Here is a 24609-nt window from a genome sequence, read left to right on the forward strand (position 1 = left end):
TCTTTATTTTCACCTTTTCTGCTCTTTGCCACAGAAATATCTTTTAAACAAGCTGTCTGAATTACTACCCTTTGAAAAAAAGAGAAAAAAAGGAAAATAAAATACAAATATTCTTTTAAAGCCATACAATGGATTGCATGTTTATTGCAAATGGTCTCTCTCCAGGCTCTGGTATTGGACTACAGACTACAAACATTATGTATATTTCTGGTATATTCAGTAGTTTACTATGAACCTTAGAAGTTCAGTCTTCTTGGCTTCATTTCCAGGATAATCTGGTAAATGCTTGCAGTGGCAGCAGGAGGGGAAAGATCTGATATTTAGACGAATTACTATCAGCAAAGATAAGAGAGTGATGGCAGTAAAGAAAATAAAGCTGAGAATGGTCAGGGTTCAAATAAAGGTAGACTGGGGATTCCCACTCAAAATATATTCTTCCAGCTACAGTAAACTGTCAGAATGAGCACCACATTTGCTTTTATTGTGCAGCTGCAATAAAATAATCTCATCTGTTTTCCAAATGCACTAGGATTTTTCTTCATTTACAAGAAAAAATGATACTCACATTTTATTCTAAATATTGCATTTTTCCTACAAGCTGCCCCTATTCCTATTCTTCTGCCTCTTGTTCCACCACCAGAGGAGAAAAAGCCAGGTAAAAATACTTAAAGTATTTGGACAGTGTGTACATGTGTCATTATGACTGTTGTTTTGGGTTTTTTTTAATTTAAATTTTAAAATATATTTGTTTTAAGCAGAAAAAAAGGTTCCAGTAAAGAAAGTCTCCAAAAAGGTGGTTAAAAAAGGTCCTGAAGAAGTCCCACCACCTAAAGGTAACTTTTTTCCTTTTTTTTTTTTTAACTTTTTTTTAAAAGTAAAATTACCTTCTGGAAACAAGGCAATTTGTTTCAAATTACCTTGAATCAATCAAATCTGTTTTATTTTTGTCTTTATGTTAAAAACATTCACATTTAAAATCCAGGGTGATTAGGACTGCTTAAAAAATAGTCACTTTTTAAACAATCTGTGAGGGTGAAATCATTTCATTAACTGCGAACATCCAATACGCCTTGCAGGGTATGATATGAATAATCTGTTTGTTTGTTTGTTTGCTTGTTTGCTTTTAAGTTCCTGAGGTGCTGCCAGAGAAGCCCAAAGAGATCAAAATAACATCCATGGCAAGGAGAGAAAAGATTCATGAAGAAAAGAAGGAAATATATGAAAAGCCCAAAGAAACTTATGAAGAATGGGAAGAAGATTATGGAGAAGACCATGACTATTATGTCAAGGAAGAAGGCTATGATGAAGGGGAAGAGGAATGGGAAGAAGCTTATGAGAAAAGAGAAGTGACTTATGAAGAAAAACGCGTCATTCATGAAGAAGGTATTTTAATTATCATACCATTTTATTTCTTCTCTTTTCTCATAATTATTATTAAGCCCCAAAAATTTTGAGCCAGGCAGCATTTTTTGTATTTTTTTTTTATGTTACAATAACTTAAACCTTAATATGCTGCCAAGTTTTAACTGGCACTTGATGATAAGACAAGGACTGTAGTGTGGCGAGGTATAGATGTGGATAGAAATTGATACACTATGATTTGGTTGCCAATGGACTTTGCAGATTGGGACATCTTTAAAACCTAATATGAGTTAGTAGTTTGTAAGGATATGTGTCATTTTTAGTTGTTTTGGATATTTCTTCTATCATTTTCATGTATTCTATATAAACTTGATTTAGGTTAAATGTTTCACAAATTAATTGCTTGATGTTAATAGCTGTATTTTGCAATTCCTTGCATGCTTTAACTGTCTTAGGTAGTAGTAACATGTATACCTCTAGGAACAGAATTTGGCTCTGATGAGAGCATTGAAAACAAGCAGAAAATTTTACTGCAACAGTTGGATTTCCAAAACTCTGTGTGTGTTTTTCAACTTCATAAACTTATAATGGCATAAGTAACACCTTTTGTGCGTATCGAGCCTTTAGACAATGCATTTTTCATCACTAAGTGATGTTGTTATTTTTAAAGTGGTTGAAGTTCCTAAGAAGCCTGTGCCTGAGCGAAAACCACCAGCAATTACAGCTGAAAAGAAGGAAAAGAAAGAAGTAACAGTTCGTAAAGGTATGACTTTCCTGCAAAACTAACACAAACATGCAGATTAAGATCTCTCATGCATCTCCTTCAAGCTGAACTGTGGTGGTTATTCACTTTTCCTTGAAAAGGAGGGAATTCTCTTTATGTTGGACAGTGACATGAGCAAGGCTCATGGCAACCCTTCCTCTTCTCCCACCTCATATTTTCGAGCAGAGAGAGAATAGTGGCAATGGTGCTTGAAGCAAACCAAGGATTGCTGACAAAATCAAACTGAGCTTTGGTTATCTTTCCTTCTCACTGTATATTAGCCTTGGGCACGGGCGGTGCTTTTGAGCCAGTGAACGCTGCACTTCTGAGAAGTGTCCTCCATTTAGATCACTGCATATCTCTCAGGAGAGGGTGGGCCTGACAAATGCCTTTACCACCACTGTTCACCACCAGTGAACAATGCGCTGAACAACACACAGGATGCGCAAAGGTTGTAACATCCTAAACAAGAAAATAGACAGTTCTACCTGGTTTGTGTCTGGAAAATAATTTGCAAGATGATTTAAACAATAAATATATCTGAATCACTTACAGTTGTCAAGAAACCTGTTGATGAAAAAGTGGAGATAACCACTCAGAGGGTTGCAGAAGAAAAAGTCAAACAGGCTGAGGGTAACTACTGTTTAATTACCTTAATGTCATCTTCACATGAAAGTAGTGGCTAGTGTTACTTAGCTGATCTGCATATGCTTTGTCTTCATTTAACATGGATCTGATCAATTTTTCAGTCTTTGAAACATCTAATAAAAGCTTCTGCTGAATTGTATAAAAGGAAGATGAAAAGCTTTTTAGGGGAAAATACTAAATGCAGATGCTAACTACCAATGCTTTAAGAAAGGAAGTGAGTGTAAAATTGGACTGGGTGAAATGGTATGCTTCACTCTAAGATGAAGATGTGAAATCCCCATCTTCCGCAGATTTCCATGTTGACGATCTACCAGGATGTCATGGTTAATTGTTTAGTTATAAAATAAAGATGCATCCTTATTCTCCTGGTAACCACCTCCTCTTGTGTGACATTTCCCATTCTGCAGCAGGAGTCTGTTGGCTGCAATTCAATATATGTCAGGATATGACCCGTGTACTAAACACCCTGAGTTACCCAGCCCCTGTAGAAAGTAGCAATAAAAAGAAGCAAACACATTCCTTCTGTTGCTTTGCGTGGTTCCAAGGAGCCTGACTTAGCTACTGAGTTAGATTATGTTTGTCTTGTTTGTTGCATTTTCAATGTCATTGCTAGATAGCTGTAGGCATATTTTGATCTCTTTGCTAAACACATGACTGAGTAACAAAATTTTAATGCCAACAGTTACCAAGAAAGTTCTACCACCAAAACCTACATCAATGATCATTGAGGAAAAAGTTATGAAAAAGGAAGGTACAGATCAGCATCTTTCAATTGCTGTTTACATATTTTCCAGCACCCTATGTGTTCTTGTGCTTCTTGTGAATGTGTGGGCCTGTGTGTATGTACCTGGATCTATTGTATTAGTCATGCTGTGACTACTCTCAGTGTTTAAATAGTATGTGTACCATGCTTTTATCTTTCATAAAGTCTGTTTTTAACATGTTTGTGGCTAGCCTTTTGATTCTTGTTTAAACAGCTTACAGGATATTGCAGTGTGATTTAGCTTTTTCTTCATCTATTCTGCCTGCTGGCCTATGCTTACATAATAATGGCCCAGTACCCCAAAATTTCTTTGAAGAACTGCCTTTGGAATTCTTCTGATATACTATTTCCGAAAGCCTGTGCATGCATTTGTTTTAACTTTTCAGGGTAAAGGTGTCTGTGTCTTTAGTCTTTAACAGGTACTAAATATTTTATGCTTGTTTTGTGTTCAGTATTTTAGAATATGAATACTGACTGTCTAAATACGTCTAAGACTTAAATGTGCAATACAGATAAAGATTTGATAAAAACTACCGCTAATGTGGATCTAGAATATAAAATACTAAAACAAAATCCTATCTTTAAAGTACCGACAGTAGAAACATGGACTGTTTCAGAAGAAAAAATGTCGGTTTCTGTCCGCAGAGAAGAAGAGTATTCATATGTCACGGGTATGTACAAAGCCAAAAATCAGTGCACCCAAATCAAAACAATCTTTCAATCCTACTAGATTTTCTTTTAATCTATTTTTATGTATGGCAAGTTACATATTTAGACACTTCATATATTTGTCTTTCAATACGCATTGCTTCTTTTTGTTCATTGTGTTATGTAACCTCAGTTTTCTTCAGATTAATATATGTCAACATTTCAACTATTTTATCTTAACATTGTTTAAATGCTTTTCTTTGAAGAGCCAACAGAGCATGAGAAAACAGTTGAAGAAAGATTCTTTGAAGCTGTTTACCCAATTGAAGGTAGATTGATTAAGAATGAGAGGCTAATCAATCTTTAAGATTTTTTAAACAATTTGAATCTGTAGTTAATCAAAACTCATTGTGAGATTTGCACATGCTCTTGGTTTTCTGGATGAAATTTTTTTACATATTAGCATATGTGTTTCAGTGACCTTTGTGTACTGGACACACATAATATCTTCTTAAAAGCTTTTCAGATTTACTACGGACATTGATATTTCCTATCTCCAAATTTAATATCTTTAAAATTCCTATTTTAGCACATAAGGAAGATGAAGAAGAGGAAGAAGAAGAAGAAGAAGAAGAAGAAGAAGAAGAAGTCATTACTACAGAACTGGAGGTCCCTCACGTTGAAGGTAAATAAAATCTTTGTATCATCATGAGCTCCATTTTTCTGAACTTTCATGTTATCTGTCTGTACCACTCTACCAAGGGATAGCATATCAGAACTGAGATCTTTCCATCTCTCTGGCTTTACTCTCAAAAGTTCAAGCCCTACTGCATTTCTAAATGTAATTCTTCTTCATCACTGCTTTAAATAATTCTTTGAATAGCTTTTTTTGAGATGAGCGTATTGTATCTGTTTGATGCTTATCCAGTGTGTTGAAAGTAGCCTACTGTGATTTACCAAATATTTTTACTGTCTCCTAAGTGTTCACCACCTATCTCTTTAAAGTGCCTGAGATACCAAAGAGGCATATTCCAGAAGAAAGAAAGCCCATTCCTGTCCCTAAAAAAGAAGCTCCACCAGCTAAAGGTATTTCTACTGCCCTAGTAAAAAAAAAAAAACAAACCAAACCAAACAACAAAAACCAAAAATCAACCAAATTGTCTTTTATTATATTATTTTTCATATTTTCTTGAATATATTTATGAATTTACTCTCTATGTGGCTTTGGATTTGCATTATCTCCATGCATTATTTGATTTTGCATTATCTCCATTATCTCCATACTTTCACTTTTTCATTTGTGCTATAGCTTAGCTTACAGCTTGCATTTGTCTCAGCTTTGGCCATTCTCTTTCCTAACAATCTTGTGCTTGCTGTTTGTATTTAGGTTGTGTGGCTTTTGCAGACAAGGGTAGGGTGTTTTTATTTCAATAGAGTGCCATGAAAGGTGATAGTGCAGTAAAGTTAACTTTGGAATTTTATACTGTATCATAGTGTCTTTCCCATATAGTCCACTGTATGTCGAAAAGCTTGTACATTGTATCATGTTGCAGTGCTCTGCTCCTTGTCCAGACACTATGTTCTATAAAGCAATCTTGGAATACTGAAATTTGGATAAGTGGTCCAAAAACTAAAGCTCTTTCACTTTGACAATGTTTTCCAAAGTGCCTGAAGTCCCTAAGAAACCTGTTCCAGAAAAGAAAGTTGCTGTTGCTAAAAAGGAGGTGGCTCCCCCAGCAAAAGGTACAGCATCTTTTGAATGTGGGCTTTAACTAGTCCTATACTATTGTGCTGTTTTCCTAACTACTATTCACTTCTCTCTATAAGCATATGATAAATATAGTCTTTGTGTGTTATGTTGTATGTATGTTCTCATCTAAGACAAACTCAAAAGCCTTAGAAAGATTACTTAAACAAATTTTAATACCTTTGAAGTTCCTGAAGTGCCTAAAAAACCTGTGCCTGAAGAAAAAGTATATGTTCCCGTTGCCATAGAAGAACCTCCACGTGCCAAAGGTATGCTTAGTGATGGAGTGTACATGTACCTGTTGAGTATCTTTTTAAATTTTTTTTTTTTGTTAGCCTGTACGTAAGCATGTTTGAGTTAGAAATTGATTTTTTATGTACAGTTCTCTGTGCATATACAATAGTTTTTAAGGACAGATAACAAACTTGAGCAGCTCTTTCTTCAGTTAAGAAATCAATCTTAAAGCACTTGACAGGCTTCCAGAGACTGATTTGATTTTTTTTTTTTTTTTCAAATATATGTTGCTCTTGTCTCGTAGCTTTCTATGTTAAGTGTATGAATGTGTTATGTGGTGTGTCTTGATATTCTTGTAAATGGATTAATGAAATTCTATAATACTCCAATAAATCTTTGAAATATAGACTTCATTTATCTTATATTTTATATTTTTTAAGTGCCAGAGGTGGCTAAGAGAGCTCTCCCAGAGAAAAAAATTGCTGTTCCAAAAAGAGAGGAAGCTCCACCACCTAAAGGTACACTTAAATAAATAACACCATTTTCTTGTTACCTTAAGCATCTTGTTTATGTCCAATTTTGGATTTGATTGTTAAGTGAATCTAGTTTTAGTTGTACTTCAGTTACATTAGCTATGAATCTTTTGTGTCAGTTTTGTGGATAACTGTGCTATAGATGCAGTCTTAAAACATCTGTAATTTTAGTTACTTAATATTATTATAATTCATATTCTGAAGTGCCAGAAGTACCTAAGAAACCAGCTCCAGAAGAAAAAATACCACATGCTCCTAAAGTAGAAGCTCCACCTGCAAAAGGTACAATATCATTCACCATAGTATCATTTATTGTAGTCTTTAGAACATTGCATTTGTCTCAGCTTGCTCAGCTGTTGTGTATTGTAAGCAAAATATGTCCATGTGTAATCTTTTTGAATGATATATTTCTGTTACATGATGCTTTTGCCAGTTTTACACTTTATAGGTCCTAAAACTAAATACTTTTTTTTAAGTGCCTGTGGTTCCTAAGAAACCTGTCCCTAAAGAAAAAGTATCTCCTGCTGTTCCTAAAAAAGTTGAGGCTCCTCCAGCTAAAGGTATGCTTTCCACTAGAACGAAAGAATAGGTTGTTTCTCAGCTTCCGTTTGTATGTTCTGTATTGTTATCAGTCATTGATTTGTGCTTCCCCTGTGAATTCTGCTGTTCTGATTTAGTGACAATGAATCATTACAGTATGTTGTACGTGTTGTGCAATACTTATTAAAATATGATTTCTAAATATTGAATCTCTGTTATGAGTTATGTGCTCAGTACCCTTAAGAAATTGTTTGGAATCTTAGATGTAGCATTTTGCAACATTGCTTTCACAATGGAATTAGAAAAGCATACATTTAATATTGTTATCTTTCAAAGTGCCTGAAGTGCAGAAGAAACCTACTTTTGAAGAAAGAGTACTTATTACAGAAGAAAGAATATCTGTTGCCATTCCAGAGGAAATCCCACCACCCGAAGGTACACTATAAACAGAAAATAGTGAGAAACTTGTGCTTTGTCTACAAGTCTATTGCTCCAAGACCGAGATCAAAATACCCAAAACCTTTGTGTTAGTTATCCTGTATGAGTTTTGTGTTGAACATTTTACAGACTTGCAGGCAGTTAAGAGCCTCCTGAGTGCCATTTACCATTTCAGTCTTGAATGCCAGGATCCCACCCCATTGACATTGAATGGAAACTGTACCACTGAATACAGCGATCTTTGGATCAGGCTCTCATGAAATCATAGTAAGACGTATGGATGTATAGTGTTGAGTTTAGGCTCCACTAATTAGGACTGTAACCATCCATTTGTCATACTCTCTACAAAGCTCTCTGTAGCCCTGCAGATAACAATACTATTTCTCTCTGCAGTGTTAGCTTCTCACCAGCTCTTTTATTTCACATTCTCATGCTCAGGGAGGGTTGAGATTAGTTGTTTTAAGTTAGTATAATTCCACAAAATATCTACTTCAAGATAGCTGAAATCAACTTTTTGACTGTTTTTGTATCCCATTAATAACTAGCTGGTCAAGAAAATTTACATATTCTATTAAAAAGCATAAATGAGTTTTTAGAAGCAGATACAGAAGTTTTCTATCTAAAATATGAACATGCAAATATATATTCATACGGATACATGCAGTGTTAATTTCTGTTTGTCTCCTGCAAATTAACCTTTTACCCCAGAACAAATTGATGTTTTCCCTGATACAGTCACATTTGTAGATGTGCACATGCCAGGCTTTCCTTTCAGTTCTTGACCTACCCTTCTCATCTTGTTCCTGTCGTCCTTACTTTCATGTAGCTGGATCAAGGAGCAACCTCTAATTCTTTGACTGTTGTTTTCCCACCACCACCCCCCCTCAGCCATTGTGATGGGGAAGTTTGGGGAACTGAGGCATTCTGATGGACTGATAGTTGACCAGTGAAGGATATTTGAGAGCTACAACAGCACACAATAGGGTACATCGGGCATGGACAAAACACATCATTTAGAGCAAATCATACATATGTGTGTGCACAGCACTTTCTGTATTGTATGCATATCTGTCATTGTCATATAGAACTTGTAAGAACTGGTCTTCATCTTCTCCATCCATTGATCCCTCCATCCATCGATCCCTCCATCCCTCCATCCACCAAAAATACTAAAACTAATAATTTTCTTTAAAGAACCAACAATTGAAGAATGGGATGAAGAAGAAAGGGAGGAAGTGTCTATTTCCATTCACAGAGAAGAGATTTCTGAAGGTATGATCACAATTCAGGAATACTAGGCAAAAGCAAAAAGTAATTTTTGTTTTCTACCAAAAATAGTGCGGATTAATATCTACTCTATTCATAAAGAAAAGTTTACTACTATATAAATATGTTTCCTATCTTATAAACTCTAATGCTAAGAATGTCTACAATTTCTATTACTTGCTTTTGAAAAGTGTAGTAGTTAATCCTGTTTTGATACAGTGAAAATAATGAGGTATCTCTTAGATGTTGAGAATTATCAGTCCTTCTTTTTTTTTTACAAAAATTCTCTGTTGGAAGTTCCTTTTCCATCAGGTTGCTTGGATGAAGTAAAGGTCCTTCAGAATATCATGTTGCACTCTGGTTCCTCAGATCATTTAATTGTAAAATGACTAAATTGTTTCCACCTGTAAGTTTATTGGTGGTAACCTAATGCCGTGAAGGATGGTAACATACACTGATTGACTCAATTTCTGTTACAAGTGACACCGTAGAAAGTATTGTCAAGGGATGGCTTTAGTCAAGGAATTTTCTCGGTATTTGGGAGAGAGGCTTTCTCAAAGTGGACAAATTCCAACATTAGTGAACTAGTGGACAGAGGAATGGAAAGTGCTGATCTAGTACTTCAAATACTGAGCATTTTCAAATTCCACAGAAATACAAGATGAGAGCTCAATCTCAGTTCCATTTAAGTTGCTTGGAGTTTTTTCATTGGCTTCAGAGGGAGCAGGATGGTTTGAATGTAGATTTTGTAATACCAGAGGTGTCTGTTAGTAAAGCACACTGCTTATTCTTACAAATATTTTGTTGCTTACCAGGGCCATAAATACAGTAAAAGATGTCAAATACTTAAGCTCAAGTATTTTTTTTATTTTACTCTTTTTAAGTGACTGAAGAAGAGGCTTACTACATAGAGGAGAGGGTAACTGTTCCTAAAAGAGAGGAAGCCCCACCCACTAAAGGTATACATTCTTTTCATTACAAAATATTGGTTGTTTCATCATTCTGAGCATTATGTTGCCACTATATGTTTATCTCCATTTGTGGTTTTTTGTATTAAGGAAATGTGTGTATGTTATAGTGATACTACTCCTCTTTGTAAAACTATGTGTTGTAATCTTTTAAAGTGCCTGAGAAGCATAGGAGAGTTGTCCCTGAACCAAAAGTTCCAGCTGCCCCTAAGGAAGCTCCAGGAGTTAAAGGTATAAACCAGTTCATCTGGGTGATGTATCTTCAAGGGGATTATGTTTGTCTTACTGTCTTGTTTGTACGTGTTGACGTGGGTAGCGTCTGCTTCCAGTGATGAATGGTTGTCTCAAATTCCATCTTGTACTACGAAAAGTATTGTTTGTGTTAACTCAGTAAAACACATTGTGATGTAGTAGACAATTACAAATATTACACCTTAATATTCTTTCTCCTCTTGCTCATTTTTCTAAAGTTCCTGAAGTTCATAAGAAAGCAGTTCCTAAAGAGAAAGTACCTGTCCTCGTGCCTAAAAAAATGGAGGCTCCACCAGCAAGAGGTATATCAGTGGTTTGTTCCTGTTGCAAAAAATGCTTTTTTTGCTGCATTCCATCTTTAACATATATGCATGTTGATAAAAAATATCTCGCATATCAAATTTCTTCAACATTAAACATATACTTATGCCCATTTGTCTACAATGTGGCCTGTGGACTGTGTCGTCTTGATGAAATTTATGTGTTGTTTCATCTTTTATCTTATGCCTGTTGGTGAAATCAATCAAATTTTCTAAAGTTGCACAATCTTTTTTAAGAACCTGCAGAAGAACAGGTGCCCACTTTTGAGATACAAGTTGAAGAACCTCCATCAACCAAAGGTAAACAAACTGAGACTATTATTATCATAGAGATTTTTTTGTTTGGCCTTGCAGTATTTGTGTTTAGGCATTTTACTTAAATTTTTGTTCGTTAGTGTCTGTAACCTCTGTCTGGATCCCTTTCTTTTGACTATTTACTCATCTTTGTGCTATGGCTGTAAAGTACACTTTTCTGTAGTGTTTCATTTTTGTTGCTGTTGAAGTTTACTTAGCATTTTCTTTTTTAAAAAATCAGTCTAAGTAGAAATAACTTACATATATCTACATTTCAAATATTGCAATTAAATATTCTTACACTGATTATTTTTAAGTGACTGAAGTGCACAGGAAAATTATCACAGAAGAAAAAGTTGCAGTTGCTAAAAAAGAGGAGGCTCCACCAAAACGAGGTATATAATTTTTCAGAGCTACACAAGAGAAGCCTTGTTTCAGACTAATGATTTATATTTATAATGTCTAATTGTCTAACACAAGCTGTAATGTTCAATGTTTACTGTCTTTTTTTATTTGACTTGAAGAAATGTCAAGTCTCTGCATTTGTCTTTTGTCATCTGATTATGTTCATAAACTGTAATTAATTAAAAATCTTTTAAAATAAACTTTTTTTTTAAAAATGCCAGCAGTGCCCAAGAAGCCTGTGCCAGAAGACAAAGTACCTGTTCCAATTTCACGGAAAGTGGCAGTTCCACCAGCTAAAGGTATACAAGTTCTTTTGAAAGTAGAGAAGGCTTCTAAATATCAGATAACCATGTGCATCGTACTCACCATCTGCCTGGTTAATCAAATCCCAGCTTCTCCTGACTTGATTATAAACAAAAAGGACCTTTGTCTTCTCCCCGGCAAAAGAATGCAGGAGGTGACAGAGAACAGTCACACACCTGCATTCCTTGCATTTTCTAGCTACTATTTAACTTCATTGATCACTCTCGTTGCTTAAGAGGTTTGGAAAGCTGAGTGAAGACATTTACTCAGTGAAGAAGTTAAATAAATATGAACACATTTAGAAAAAAAAAATCTATGTTTTATAACATTGTCAATATTCAGTGAAGGGTTTCAAACTTACAAATATGTCCTCTGTCTCTGTGATTTTCTTGTGTTTGAAAAGTGATTTTGTTATGTATCCTGTATTCTGTGTTCTGTGGCTTAGTTACATTTCTGAAGAGCCTAGAGGCAAATTATTTACATTTTACTTTCATCTCAGTCGTTCCATCTTACTTCATGACATGTGAATATGCTGTTTGGTTTTGATGTGTTTTGGTCTATATATCTATTACTCTACTATTATATGCATTATTTTAGTAGATATTATTTTAATATTTAACTACATTTCTGCTGTTACTAAAATTGCACAGTGTTTCAAAGTGTCTAATTTAGCTGGGGAATTTATTCCTGGAACCCCCCAAACTAGCAGTCTTCAAAATACTTAATGCATATCTAGCTACTACGCACTAAAGCTTCAGCTGGTCATTTTCTCTGTTAATTTAAATGTCTTTATTTTTGTATGTCTGGTGTGATTGTTGTGTTTATTATAAGTATCTTTGCTGTGTAAATCTGTACTATTTCCCCAAAATTGTTTGTCCGTAATTCTTTCTATGAACTTCAGAAAGCACGTAATTTCTCTTAGAATTTAGTATTCTTACAATTACTATCTTTAAAGTGCCAGAAGCACCGAAGAAAATTGCCAGAGAAGAAAGAGTATCCATTGCTGTTCCAAAAAGAAAAGTGTCTCCACCACCAGAAGGTACTCCTTCCCATGGATTAATCTATGAACAGACTGTCCTCATGCAATACCACCAGAGCTTCAAGCCTGCTGGTCTGGCACCTTTCTTGAAATTCTAATGTTAGAATCATAGAATCGTTTAGGTTGGAAAAGACCCATAAGATCATCGAGTCCAACCGTTAACCTGACACTACCAAGTTCACCACTATGTTCCACCATAGTCCCAAGGGAACCTTAACAGAGTCTTTGAGAAACACTAGAGACATATTTTTCCCAGTTACTCTGGGTGTGGGAGGTTTCAGGAAATAATAACTAGTTTTCTAAGAAACCCCAAATGGGATATTTTATTGTACATGCTATTGCACCAGAAAAAAATACTAACATTAGACTCTGTCTTTGAAGTACCAACAGAAGAAGAACACTGGGCTATGTCAGAGGAAGTATCCATTTCTCTTCACACAGAAAAGGAGATTTCATACACAGGTATGAAAGGACTAAAAAGATTCTATGTCTAAATTTACATCTTGTCATCTACTTAAAAAAAAAAACAACCCCAAACCCAAAAAAAGACAGCAAAACACAATTACATGTCCTGTGCAGATAGCCAGTTTATCCTGAAAGTGAAGCTTGTAGAATACCACAGGACAGTATTCCATTCTCACAAAAGGCTTAAATCTTTCCTCCTGGCTTACTGCTGTTGTCATAGTGGAAGCCCAACCAGTTCACTAGGTCCTCCTTTGCAAATCTTGCTACCTGTCTGACCTTTGAGGGGAAAAAGGGCAGCCTTTTCCTTCATTTATATTAACATGCTTTCCCCTTCTGAAAAGAAAGCCTGTCCTTTCCTGTTCTGTGACAGCAATTCCTCACCTAAATCTGAAGGTCAAAGAAAAAACCTTTACCTCTGCTGTTGCCTGCCTGGCTGAGACACTTAGCACAATCTCATACATTGGACACGCCAGCTCAAGGGCTTTGAACAAAGTCCACAGCTTTTAAAGAAAATTCATTGCTCTATTACTTTTGGAGGCAATCTATTGATATGTGAAAAATGACCCACAAGATGCCTCATACTTACTATTTTCGGACCTGCTGCTGTTAATAAACATTATCATATTCATATCATGAAAGGTTAATACAATCACATCAGTGTGAAGTTAAATAATCTATTTAGTCTCTCTATTGGAGAATGATGGGGGGACAGACAGATCACGAGTATTAAGAGAAGGATGGAAGAGGACCTTTGGCTTTCTGTAAGGCAGGGGTAACATGCCAGCTGGTCTGGAAAAAAAAGGGTCAAAGCAGAAAGATATTAAATGCAACCGTTCTCCCATGGGATAGCAAATAGAGGTGTTGTAGCTAGGACAAAAGAATCCAAAGGAACCTGAGCTTCCTGGCAAGGGCACTCATGCTCGCTGTGGTTTTTGTTATCAAAGCAACCAAAGTTACCAGTTCCAATCAGTTTTAGTTTAAGATTTCAAATGCAGATGTACCTTACCTGGCACTTACAATTAAACATCAAGCAGGGCTCTGCCAGAACGTATTTAAAGAGCTGGTCAATATTCACATTGCCCCCAAAATAACACCCACTTAGCAAGCATCAAGACTTGTGGCAGCCACTCATCTACACTCACTGTAGCTTGTCATGAAGAAAGCATGTAGAAATTCTCAAATCTGTCACTGACAGAATGGATTCCATCTCTTAAGAAGATCAAAAAGGATATCCAATCCGTTAAGAAAATGCCAAAGTTATTCTCTAATTTGGCAAGTCTAGTAGTCTCCCAGACGTTAAAATTCTAGGGTAATTTTCTGTGCAGTTTCCAGTTATATTGGTCAAAAATTTCCCAAGACACCTGCCTCAGAAGACAAGACCCATGCACTGCTGCCCTGAAAAAGAGAATATGCTGCTTAAACACGGTGTGCATTCTTTCCTGAATAAATCTTAAAAACTGAACATATTCACACCTTAATCTTTTGGAAATTCTCCTGCTCTTATAGGGAATGGTTCCTTGCCATGCCTGAACAAACAAGCCACTTTGTAAAGCAGTCAACAGAAGAGGAAAAAAGACCTTCCTCACTGAGCAATTAATTCTTTTTCCTTTAATTAGACCAGAGCTCTCATCCGTTGTTAGTCACTCATGAAGGTTTTCTCTATGTGCTCCCTCATCTTCACCTAGAGTTTCCTATGCAAATCTTTTGTTTCCAATGATTGAGGACTCTTGATCTATTACTGAGGTAGTGCAAAGTGTCACTGCTGTGGAGAGGGGCTGCCACAGAGGACAGTGGGATTTAGTAATTTTGTGATTGGCTGACTTTGAATTTTAAGTTCTGCCCATTAGCAAGCTTAACTTCACTGCTGGCAGCAGTGGATGAAGCAGGAATCGTATCAGTTGCTTATTGGGATCTTGAAATGTTTGCTGTTACTTAATTGAATAGCAGCCTAATGGCTTCCATAATTACATGTCCAGTGTCAATAGCACACTTGTCTTTTACATATCAGCCATGTATTTGTAAGATATCTTTTTGTGTTTCTTGCCAAGAATATTTTTGCTTTTAAACAATACTTTTAAAAATTCTTAAATGTAAATGTACTGTGTCTTTTAAGTGCCTGATGTACCAGAGAGGGCTATCATTGAAGAAAGAGTACCAATTTATCCTCCTAAAAAAATGGCAAGACCACCAGCCAAAGGTATACTGGATAGAGTATTGAAACATAGTGTAAATGTTTTTTGTGTCTTGTATGTTCCATGTATAGTGAATACTGATTTGTTTTCTATGGAATGTTCTTCCTTTGGTTTAATTCTTATTTGACAATGCCTTGTGATCCTTATTAGTAGTAAGATCCATGTGTAAATTTTAAGATTCTTTTAACTGATATCTTTTTAAGTGCCTGAAGTACGCAAGACAGTTGTCCGAAAAGAAAAAGTGTATGTTGAAGTTCCTCAGTACGAAGAAGAAGAAGAGATTCCAAAATATGAAGAGGAAGAAGCCACCAGATATGAGAAGGAAGTAATCCATTACAAGGAGGAAGTCCACCATTACGAAGAAGTTAGTCACTATGAGGAGGAAGTTCCTCAGTATGAAGAAGTTCCTCAATATGAAGAGGAAGAAGCCACCCGTTATGAAGAAGAAGCTGCTTATTATGAAGAGGAAGTTCCTGAATATGAGGAGGAAGAGCCAGAAGTTCCCCAGTATGAAGAGGAGGCTCCCCCACCAGTTAGAGGTATACTTTAATTTTAGGATTTGTGTGAGAAAAAGTAGTATCTTTTCATTCTGTTAATATACCAAAGTTTTTTTTTTAATGTGTTCCAGTGTGCTTTACAGTGTGCCTTTTTTCAAGATGTTTAATGATTAGTATATAGTGTAGAAAATGTGTGAAGGCTGTATGTCTACTCTTTACTACTACCTCTATAAATTTAAATGTTCCATGTCACAGATGTTCATTCCTCTTTCATACGAAGTCTGTATAACCCACTAAGAAAATTTAACTGAGCTTTATTTCATCCCCACCTGGGGTCCAATTTTGCTATCAGACTGTGCTTGAAATGCTTATAAGAATTCTGCAATCACAGACAAAAAATGTGTTTATCTAGAAAGTAAGTAGAGTACTTGAAAATAAGTGATTTAGGAACACAAGTCGCATTGACTTCCTCTCAGAAATCTTTGAAAAACTTATAGTTGTTGTTTATTTATTTCTTCAAGGGAATAATATATTTTCATGGAAAGGAAAGGTATAAAAGTTTTATTAAGTTGCCGTATTTAAATACTCTCAGTTTTAGGTGTTTTCCTTATGAAAAATTTTTATGGTACTAGCGTAAATTTTCAACATTCTTAGTACAGGATGAACGTACTATTCACTACCTAGAGAGGACAGCTAGGTCACGCCAAGATCCTGGTAATAAAGCCTTTCTACATCATAATATAAAGATATAGACTATACTATATCCGATTTTCCAAAATTACATAATCATCTAAGAGTACTTAAAAATGCATATTTTCCAGTCCTGATCCAAATCATTCCATAGCATCTCTTCCCCAAAAAGAAGTTCAGAATTTCTTTTGACTAATTAATGAATGCCAAAACAATATTTAACATTGTTTGCACTAGAAATTTGACATACTGATTAGCACATTTTTCCTAGTAAAGAAAAGGCCGGGCTGTACACTGAAAAAGCCCAGTTAATTCTGAACAGGAAGACTGGGGTTAGCTAAAATTTCCTTTGACTCTATCATAATAATTAAGTTTAATTCATACGTGCTCCAAACTTTCTTCAGTATGCTCAGAGCCAGTGGGATTACTCTCCTGTCATCATAAAACTTTTATGACTATTTCTGGGTTTTGGAGTACAAAAGATGTTAAGATACATTTTAGTTGAAACCTTTGCCTCACTGCAGTTAAAAGGAAAATCTGTTGATTTCAGCAGAGTCAGGATTTTATTTTTTTTCATCAAAGTAAACCACTCATAAACATTGCCATTACCCAACAAATTGTGGTATAAACTGCTGGGTACTTATAATGTGTCCATAGTTCTGTGTTTGAAGTAAATCAATCAATAAACTCGATGTGCTTGCTTTTTACATGTAGAAAGCACTTGGAAATTTCTGAGGAAGAAAATGTAATCAGCAACATATATTCAATACATATACAAAATTGGCTTATTCAACATGATCAGATGCAACTTATTACATGCCTGAGAAACATTAGGATCATAGCTCTAGGGGAAAATAAGGAGAAGTAGTAAAACCACTAAGTATCTAATACAGCAATTAGATAGTTATTTATTACAATGTTTGTAATAAACATCCTAAAATTGGAGGAAAAATAAAATTGTATTTTTGCAAGTTTCCCCACCATGACACTTGTTAATCTTCTTTAATAGCTGGTTCTAAAAAGTCAAACTCTGCCTTACCTCAATCTGTTGATCAGCAAATAAGCCCCTGAAGTTAAAAACATTTTTGTTGATGGCCTCAATGGCTGAGCAGGGAGAACGGACATAATAGCAGTTAATATAATCTGTTTGCCGTTTTATTTTGTCTTAATGATCAAACCATGTTAAATCATAGCTGTATGTTTTGGGTATGTATTTGTGATGTTTGCTTGCACTTTATGTTCCTGTTGTTTTAGAAGTAAATACCTAAAACATTAATGGTATCTTTCAAGTGCCTGAGGTTCCCAAGAAGCCTGTTCCAGAGGAGAAAATACCTATTCCGAAGAAAAAAGAAGCTCCTCCAGCAAAAGGTATATATCATCTCTTTATGTTAGCAAACATCCTCTGAATATGTAATTCACAGTATTTTTCAGATTCCTTACTTGATCATTACTTTTTTCTGTTCTTTTTGGAGGGGGCTCTTCATATGAAATGTTTGTGCCACTGTCTTTTTTGTTTCGTTTCTGTTTTGAATAGCTTGTGCATTTTTTTTTAACCAAAATAATGTTTTTGAAGTGCCTGAGGTGCCAAAGAAACCTGTACCTGAAAAGAAAGTCCACGTGCCGAAGAAGGAAGCTCCCCCAGCTAAAGGTATATGAACTTGTAATTAGCTGTGATCAGAAAGGTCTTCTAGACTTCATTTATCTTCTCACTTGTGTTAAACACTAGGATAGTAAAAGGATTGTTGCTCTTAAGAATTGTGGTTCTTTGTGTTTGTGTTCAATTGTTTAGTGTCACTGGCTTGTACGTCATGGTATTTTAGATTCTTATGCCAAGCTCAATTTACAATAATTTCTTACTAAGTTCCAGAAGTGCCAAAGAAACCTGTGCCAGAAGAGAAGGTTCCTGTTCCTGTACCAAAAAAGAAGGAAGTTCCACCAGCCAAAGGTATATCAACTCTTGACTGAATGTGTTAAGAAAAAATATTTTAAAAATTGGTCTTTGTTCAGCTTTCCTCTTTAATGTAACGTAGAGTGAAGAGAGTTTTCTATTCTTCACAGTTTTCTTTGTCATTCACTTTATTGATTATATTTTTTTTATTATGTTCAAAAAAAAAAAAAAAAAAAAAAAAAAAAAAAAAAAAAAAAAAAAAAAAAAAAAAAAAAAAAAAAAAAAAAAAAAATTGGTCTTTGTTCAGCTTTCCTCTTTAATGTAACGTAGAGTGAAGAGTTTTCTATTCTTCACAGTTCTTCTTTGTCATTCCACTTTATTGATTCATATAATTGTTCTTTACCTTATGGTTCAAAAATGAAATTCTTAAACTACAATAATATTTTTAAAGTGCCTGAAGTACCAAAGAAACCTGTGCCAGAAGAGAAGATACCTGTCCCAGTGCGCAAAAAAGTGGAAGAACCTCCACCCGCCAAAGGTACATCAGTTTCTGGTTCAAGTGCGTAATTCTAGTTTTGTTTCTTCAGCTTTAGAAGACTGCAGGTAACAAACCCGTTCCTCATCCTGGCGTTCAGTTTGATACTGAACCGCTCACTGACCTGTTTGATCAGGACACTGTATTGTGGCTGTTTCTGTTAGTCATGGGTGCTATGCTTATTCTACGCTTTGAAAATTTCTATGTTTGTGTCTTGTATCATCTCTGTCTTTTGGATCTTATATATCTAAATTATTTAAAATTACTTGCTGTTTCAAAAACAGATGCTCCAAAAGATAAACAATGTACCTAAACAGTCAGACTTCCCCCTTAGCCCTACTATGCCAATTTGTAATGCTGGAGTCTGTATGTTTGTAAGTTTACATCTGTGCATAAATCTGTGGATAAAATCAATGTTATATTTCATACACAATTAAATTTTACCATATTTGTGTAGTTATCTTAATGTTCAGTTATACAGTTATCATTTTACTATGTTTTATGTTACATTGAAAATTAATTTCTTAAACAAAAACGTCTTCAAAGTGCCTGAAGTGCCCAAGAAAGTTCCAGAAAAGAAAGTAACTGTCCCTGCACATAAAAAGCCAGAACCTCCACCAGCCAAAGCTACCTCTTCTTATAACTGAACATGTGGATGATGCATCTTATTGTTTCTGTACATTTCTTATTAGAAATTAACTGAAGTATTGTAGCAGTGTGTGACAAATGTACTTGCTAATTCATACTTTTTAGCTTCTGTGTAAGTTGTCTCTCAGTTTCTGATGTTGTGTCTAAGTTTTCTACAACTAAATACTATCTTTGAAGTGCCAGAAAGACCAAGACCTCCCCCTGAAGAGGTACCTATTTTTGTTCCTGAAGAAGAGGAGGAGGAAGAGGAAGCTGTTCCAGAGATATCAGCAAAAGGTACACCATTCCTTCTTGAAAATTATCAGAAAGCTTTGTTCAGTTCGTTAAAAGATCTTCATCTCTATTGATTGTTTGAAGATGGATGTAAACCTTAATTATCCTTCTGAGGGGAGTTTTCTTCTTCTTATTGGTCTTTGTGACTTTGTTCCATGGTTTTGGTAGTTTTGATGCTCTAAAAGTAATTGAAAATTTCTTATCAAAACAATATCTTTAAAGTGCCAGAGGTGCCCAAGAGACCTGTCCCAGAAGAGAAAGTACCTGTTGCAGTTCCTAAAGTAAAGAAAATTCCACCAGCTAAAGGTATATCACTTTGTGGTGTATGCAGATAATTCCTCTCCCTTGCATTTTCATATTTCAGTGGAACCTCATCTTAAAAATCAATTTATACTCATGTAAAGTCAGATCCTTGGTTCTAGCACCCTGCCGCTCCCCTGTAGTGAGCAGTGCTAGGTCTCAGGCAGGGCTTGATTGTCTATTTTGTTATTGAGTTCAGTGGGCTGAGAATCAGGCCTTGAATGATCTGCTTGTTTTCCATTTTAAGTGATTGCTGTGAATGAAATAATTCATTGTGATATCATTATTCAGAACTAATGTTTAAATTAATTTAAATTTTGTTTAAACAAAATACATGGAATAATATTTTATGGGCCTTTACCTCGAAATTCTTCAATTCAGGGAGATCATTCTGATATGTACCTTTAGAGTATGCTAAAATCTCAAGCCTTTTAGCTAAACTTATGTAAAAATAAAATCAAATCACAACTGACCATACAAATAACCAGAAGATATACCCTAAATGTGAAATTCAAAGTGGAGGCAGACTATTGCAGAGGCCACCCTTTGGTGCTGAGCAAATTCTACCTCAGCAGCTGAGTTTTTTAGAAAAAATTGAAAAGCAGACACTGTAAGTTTTTTATGTAAAAAATTAGATGCTAATAATCTTCTACAACCTCTCGTTTGTAGCATATCTTGCTAATATTTTCTGTTGGCAATGATGCTGTGTAATGAAGAATTGGGCAAAAGAGCTAATCCTCGTATAATGCTTATAACCCAATTGCACTTTGCTGTTTTCAGAGAGTGAAAAATAACTAAGAGAGTTTCCCTTATTTTTATTACTATTGTTACTTTAAAGTTGGTGTCCTTGTGTTTTATGTAATGAATTTTTCTTTGTGATATTGTGAAAGTAAAGTTCTTAAAATAATCTTTAAAGTGCCTGAGGTGGCAAAGAAAGTTGTGCGTGAAGAAAAGGTTCCCATTTTTGTTCCTGAGAAAGAAGAGGAAACTATTCCAGAGGAAACTATACCAGCAAAAGGTACACGATCTTTTCTTGCAAGTTACTCATGAGATCTTTTGGGTTCATTAAAATTCATCTTTATTTCTTGTTCTAAGTTGTATGTAAATCCTAATGATTTTTTGGGGGACCTTGAGATCTTGTTTCATGTTTTTTCATGTTTTTAATGCTCTGAAAGTAATTTTAAAGTGCGTTTGCAAAATAATATCTTTAAAGAGCCAGAGATTCCTAAGAAACCTGTCCCAAAAGAAAAAATACCTGTACCCACTCCTGAGAAACTGGAGCTTCCTCCAGCAAAAGGTACATAAATTAATACCTAGGAAAACAATGTGTTGTTAGTCTCATTCAGTGTCTCTATTTTATTTTGTTTGTTATTTATGTTAGTTTTGTGTCCCTGCTGTCTTTCTGTATTGATGTCTTAGAGTGCCTGTCAAATTCCTAGCAAAAAATAAGCTCTGAAACGATTTGACTTATTCAAGAAGTCTGCCTATGGATATAAAGTGTCTTTTGGTTTTATTTCTGTTTCATCTTTAAAACATTTCAGATATATTCTGCAGATCAGTTCTTATTTCATTAAGTCTGTTTGTAAGTTTTCTGTTGTCTCTCTCATACTATTGGCGGATGACATTCTTAAAATGAAATAATGTCTTTAAAGTGCCTGAGATGCCTAAGAAACCTGTTCCTGAAGAGGAAGAACCTGTTCCTAAAAAGATGCCAGCTCCACCAGCCAAAGGTATTGCAGTTTGTAAACGTTGTTATCATTAATAGATAACATTCGTCATACAAGTTGAGTTTAGCAAGGGACATTTTAGTATGTCTGTCTTGTATTATATTTGTCACTATACTATTTGTTTGTTTTTAAGTTTCTGTTCTGCTGTTCGTAAGCTTCTGAGTTTGTGTCTATTTAAAAACTATGCAAAAGAACACTGAAGTTAGGTCCTATCTTTAAAGTACCCAAGATACCTAAGAAGGTTGCTCCTGAAGAGAAGGTACCTGTTGCCCCCCTTGAAAAAGTGGAGGTTCCAGCTGCAAAAGGTATATGTACTCCTGATTATAATTAATATTTATGCTAAAAATACTCTTGACCTTCTTCTTTCTAACTTTTGTCTTTGTTGTATGAGATTTCTGCTTAAATTTATGTTAAAACTCTTCATTATCAATGTTCACATTGTAGAACCATAAAAGTCTGTTTCTTGTGCTTTTTTACTTATACTGCTTTAAGGTGTTTTTTTAAAATTCCTAAAAGAAATCCATATCTTTAAAGTCCCTGAGGTGCGTAAAAGAGCTGTTGCAGAAGAGAAAGTGCCAGCTGTTGTGCCCAAACCCAAAGAACCAACACCGACTAAAGGTACAGATATATTTCTTCTTATTCTTCCCAAAGATTTATTTTTCCTCCTCATTCCTAAAATCTTTTATAATATATATACTGTTTCAGGAGCATGTTCTTATATTTTAATGTAACTTATGCTTGTGGTTATCATGTACATTTTCTGGTCTATGTGGATCATCTTGACTAACTGTAAAAAAAAAAAAAAAACAACCTAATTGTAAGGTAGTAACAATAATACTGTTTCTAAAGTGCCTGAAGTATCCAAGAAACTTGTCCGGAAAGAAAAAGTCCCTGCTCCTGCTCCTGCTCCTGTAGTGGAGAAGTATGAGCATACATATGAAGAGTATGAGAAGTATGAGACATACGAAAGTATTGAAGAGTTTGAGAAGGTTCAGGAAACTGAAGAAATTGAGGCATATGAGGAACCTGAAGAACCTGAGAGATATAAGGAGATTCAGGAACAGGAATATGAAGAGGAGGCTGAGGAGAAAGATGCCTATGAAAAGTATGAGTTTAAGGAGAAGGAAGAGATCTATGAGAAATACGAGGAGGTATATGAGAAGGATTACGAAATCCAACCAGCTATAGGTACATCAAGTCATGATTTCTTTATTCTTATAGTTTGTTGAGTTCCCAGCTACTGCTTAAGCCTCCTTTGGGTGTTTATTTATATTTTTCCCCATTTGTAGTCCTATGTGTGTTTGTTGCTGGTAATGATAAATCCATTCAAAGATTGTTTCTCTCCTACTACTTCCTAAGGAATTCTTCCCTTCAGAGTGGAGTGGGAGGATTCCCCATCTGACTGCCCAAGAGTGAGCTAGTGTAGCTATGACACAAGCAAAGTAAATTATAATTTTCTGATGCAGTTCAGCTTCAGCCTGAATTAAATAATTTTATGTGTCAATATTTGTTTCTTTTACCCAGTTTTGCTCCTGTGAGTTACAGAGATGTTAAAACTCATGTGGGACCTTCCTTCTCATAGTTTAAATTTATGATCATAGGATCCCTCATGCCAAACAGAAAGTGCATCTAAAATGTACCAGAAAGATGTATGCTGATATTCCTTAGCTTTCATTCCTTAAGAACTCTGAGATAAGTGGCTGTTCACTTGTCTCTGCATAAATGATGAGATGGTTCCTCTACAAATGAGTGATTGTTCTGTTTGCTGTCTTTGTATCTGTTGTAATTCCTCTTAAATAACTTAAAATCCATAATGAAATATTTTTTAAAGTGCCTGAGGTGCCTAAAAGACCTCTGCCAGAAGAAAAAGTACCTGTTCCTGTTCCCAAAAAAGAAGGTCCACCAGCTAAAGGTACACCAGCTATTAGATAAATTTAAAAACACAGCCTTCTGCCTGAGTCTCTGAATTCCAAAATCCAGTAATTTACCCATTCTGATTTGACTGCTAGACCCTTAACTTTCTTTCATGGTACAGTCAAAGACAGGGAGTAAGTTACTAAAAAAAAAATATTTCTTTAACAAATCAAAACCAAGACAAATTACTTTCTGAGGACAAAGGAAGTGCAGGCAGGACCTTCAAGATGTAATTTTTACCATCACAATATAGGTGACATTTTATAGCTAATCATTGAAAACAAGCAGCTGAATAAATTAATAAAAGTCTGTTGAGCTATAGTGCCATATCAGTGAAACTCTAGTTTCCTACAGAATCCTAAAAAACTAGGATTTTCTTCAACGTAATGATGTGCTGGAGTGCATACAATCTTAATAGGTTTTCTCTGTATCAGGCTTCGCAAAAGATAAGTGTCATGAATAGCAATTGTCAGTGGATGGTAGTAGAGTTTCTGCAATAATCTGGAGCTCTGTAATTTTCTGTTCAGAGCACTTAATTTGCCAGAAATTCATTTTGTGCTAACTTTTATAATTGTTTCTCATACGAATTATCAGAATGAAATCAGTGGGAAACGGTTTCTTTTTTTGCATAAAGAGTTGGAGTTAGTTGATAGGAAATTAAAACCTGACCATATTCCCAGCTGGCATTAATTAGAGCTGATAGTTCATGAAACCTAATTGTTAAGGCTTATCCTAGTCAAAAATTCACCCAGCAAAAGCAGTGTTTTTCTTTCAGTGAATACTGAAAACTCTAGTTATGTGAATCCAAGCAAAATAGTCCGGATGGGTGGCCTGCAAGGTCACCAGTCAATAGCAATTGAGGACAATGTATTCTGTAGTTTTCTAAATCTTCTGACTCTTTGCATTGTTTGCTTTTTGTTTAACTTCTATTCTTATATAATACTTATACTGCAAAAG

General features: G+C 35.2%; 1 protein-coding gene across 1 annotated transcript in view; it reads left to right on the plus strand.

The window, feature by feature from the left end:
* Positions 1-24609, plus strand: part of TTN (titin) — a 244573-nt gene that overhangs the window by 88175 nt on the left and 131789 nt on the right. Inside the window, exons 106-145 of the mRNA XM_050900483.1 lie at positions 599-655; positions 756-833; positions 1129-1383; positions 2033-2125; positions 2681-2758; positions 3456-3524; positions 4124-4207; positions 4451-4513; positions 4774-4869; positions 5190-5270; positions 5850-5927; positions 6120-6200; positions 6606-6683; positions 6903-6980; positions 7175-7258; positions 7575-7673; positions 8871-8948; positions 9827-9901; positions 10067-10141; positions 10381-10464; positions 10720-10782; positions 11094-11171; positions 11403-11480; positions 12440-12523; positions 12905-12985; positions 15102-15185; positions 15384-15719; positions 17658-17735; positions 17941-18015; positions 18229-18312; positions 18707-18793; positions 19616-19714; positions 19934-20017; positions 20928-21029; positions 21225-21308; positions 21664-21741; positions 21960-22043; positions 22273-22356; positions 22588-22926; positions 23570-23650. Of these exons, the coding sequence (XP_050756440.1) occupies positions 599-655; positions 756-833; positions 1129-1383; positions 2033-2125; positions 2681-2758; positions 3456-3524; positions 4124-4207; positions 4451-4513; positions 4774-4869; positions 5190-5270; positions 5850-5927; positions 6120-6200; positions 6606-6683; positions 6903-6980; positions 7175-7258; positions 7575-7673; positions 8871-8948; positions 9827-9901; positions 10067-10141; positions 10381-10464; positions 10720-10782; positions 11094-11171; positions 11403-11480; positions 12440-12523; positions 12905-12985; positions 15102-15185; positions 15384-15719; positions 17658-17735; positions 17941-18015; positions 18229-18312; positions 18707-18793; positions 19616-19714; positions 19934-20017; positions 20928-21029; positions 21225-21308; positions 21664-21741; positions 21960-22043; positions 22273-22356; positions 22588-22926; positions 23570-23650 (3927 nt within the window). The remainder of the gene's footprint in view (positions 1-598; positions 656-755; positions 834-1128; positions 1384-2032; positions 2126-2680; positions 2759-3455; positions 3525-4123; positions 4208-4450; positions 4514-4773; positions 4870-5189; positions 5271-5849; positions 5928-6119; positions 6201-6605; positions 6684-6902; positions 6981-7174; positions 7259-7574; positions 7674-8870; positions 8949-9826; positions 9902-10066; positions 10142-10380; positions 10465-10719; positions 10783-11093; positions 11172-11402; positions 11481-12439; positions 12524-12904; positions 12986-15101; positions 15186-15383; positions 15720-17657; positions 17736-17940; positions 18016-18228; positions 18313-18706; positions 18794-19615; positions 19715-19933; positions 20018-20927; positions 21030-21224; positions 21309-21663; positions 21742-21959; positions 22044-22272; positions 22357-22587; positions 22927-23569; positions 23651-24609) is intronic.

This window comes from Gymnogyps californianus, chromosome 7 (assembly GCF_018139145.2).
Source record: "Gymnogyps californianus isolate 813 chromosome 7, ASM1813914v2, whole genome shotgun sequence".
In the NCBI taxonomy this organism is placed as follows: domain Eukaryota; kingdom Metazoa; phylum Chordata; class Aves; order Accipitriformes; family Cathartidae; genus Gymnogyps; species Gymnogyps californianus.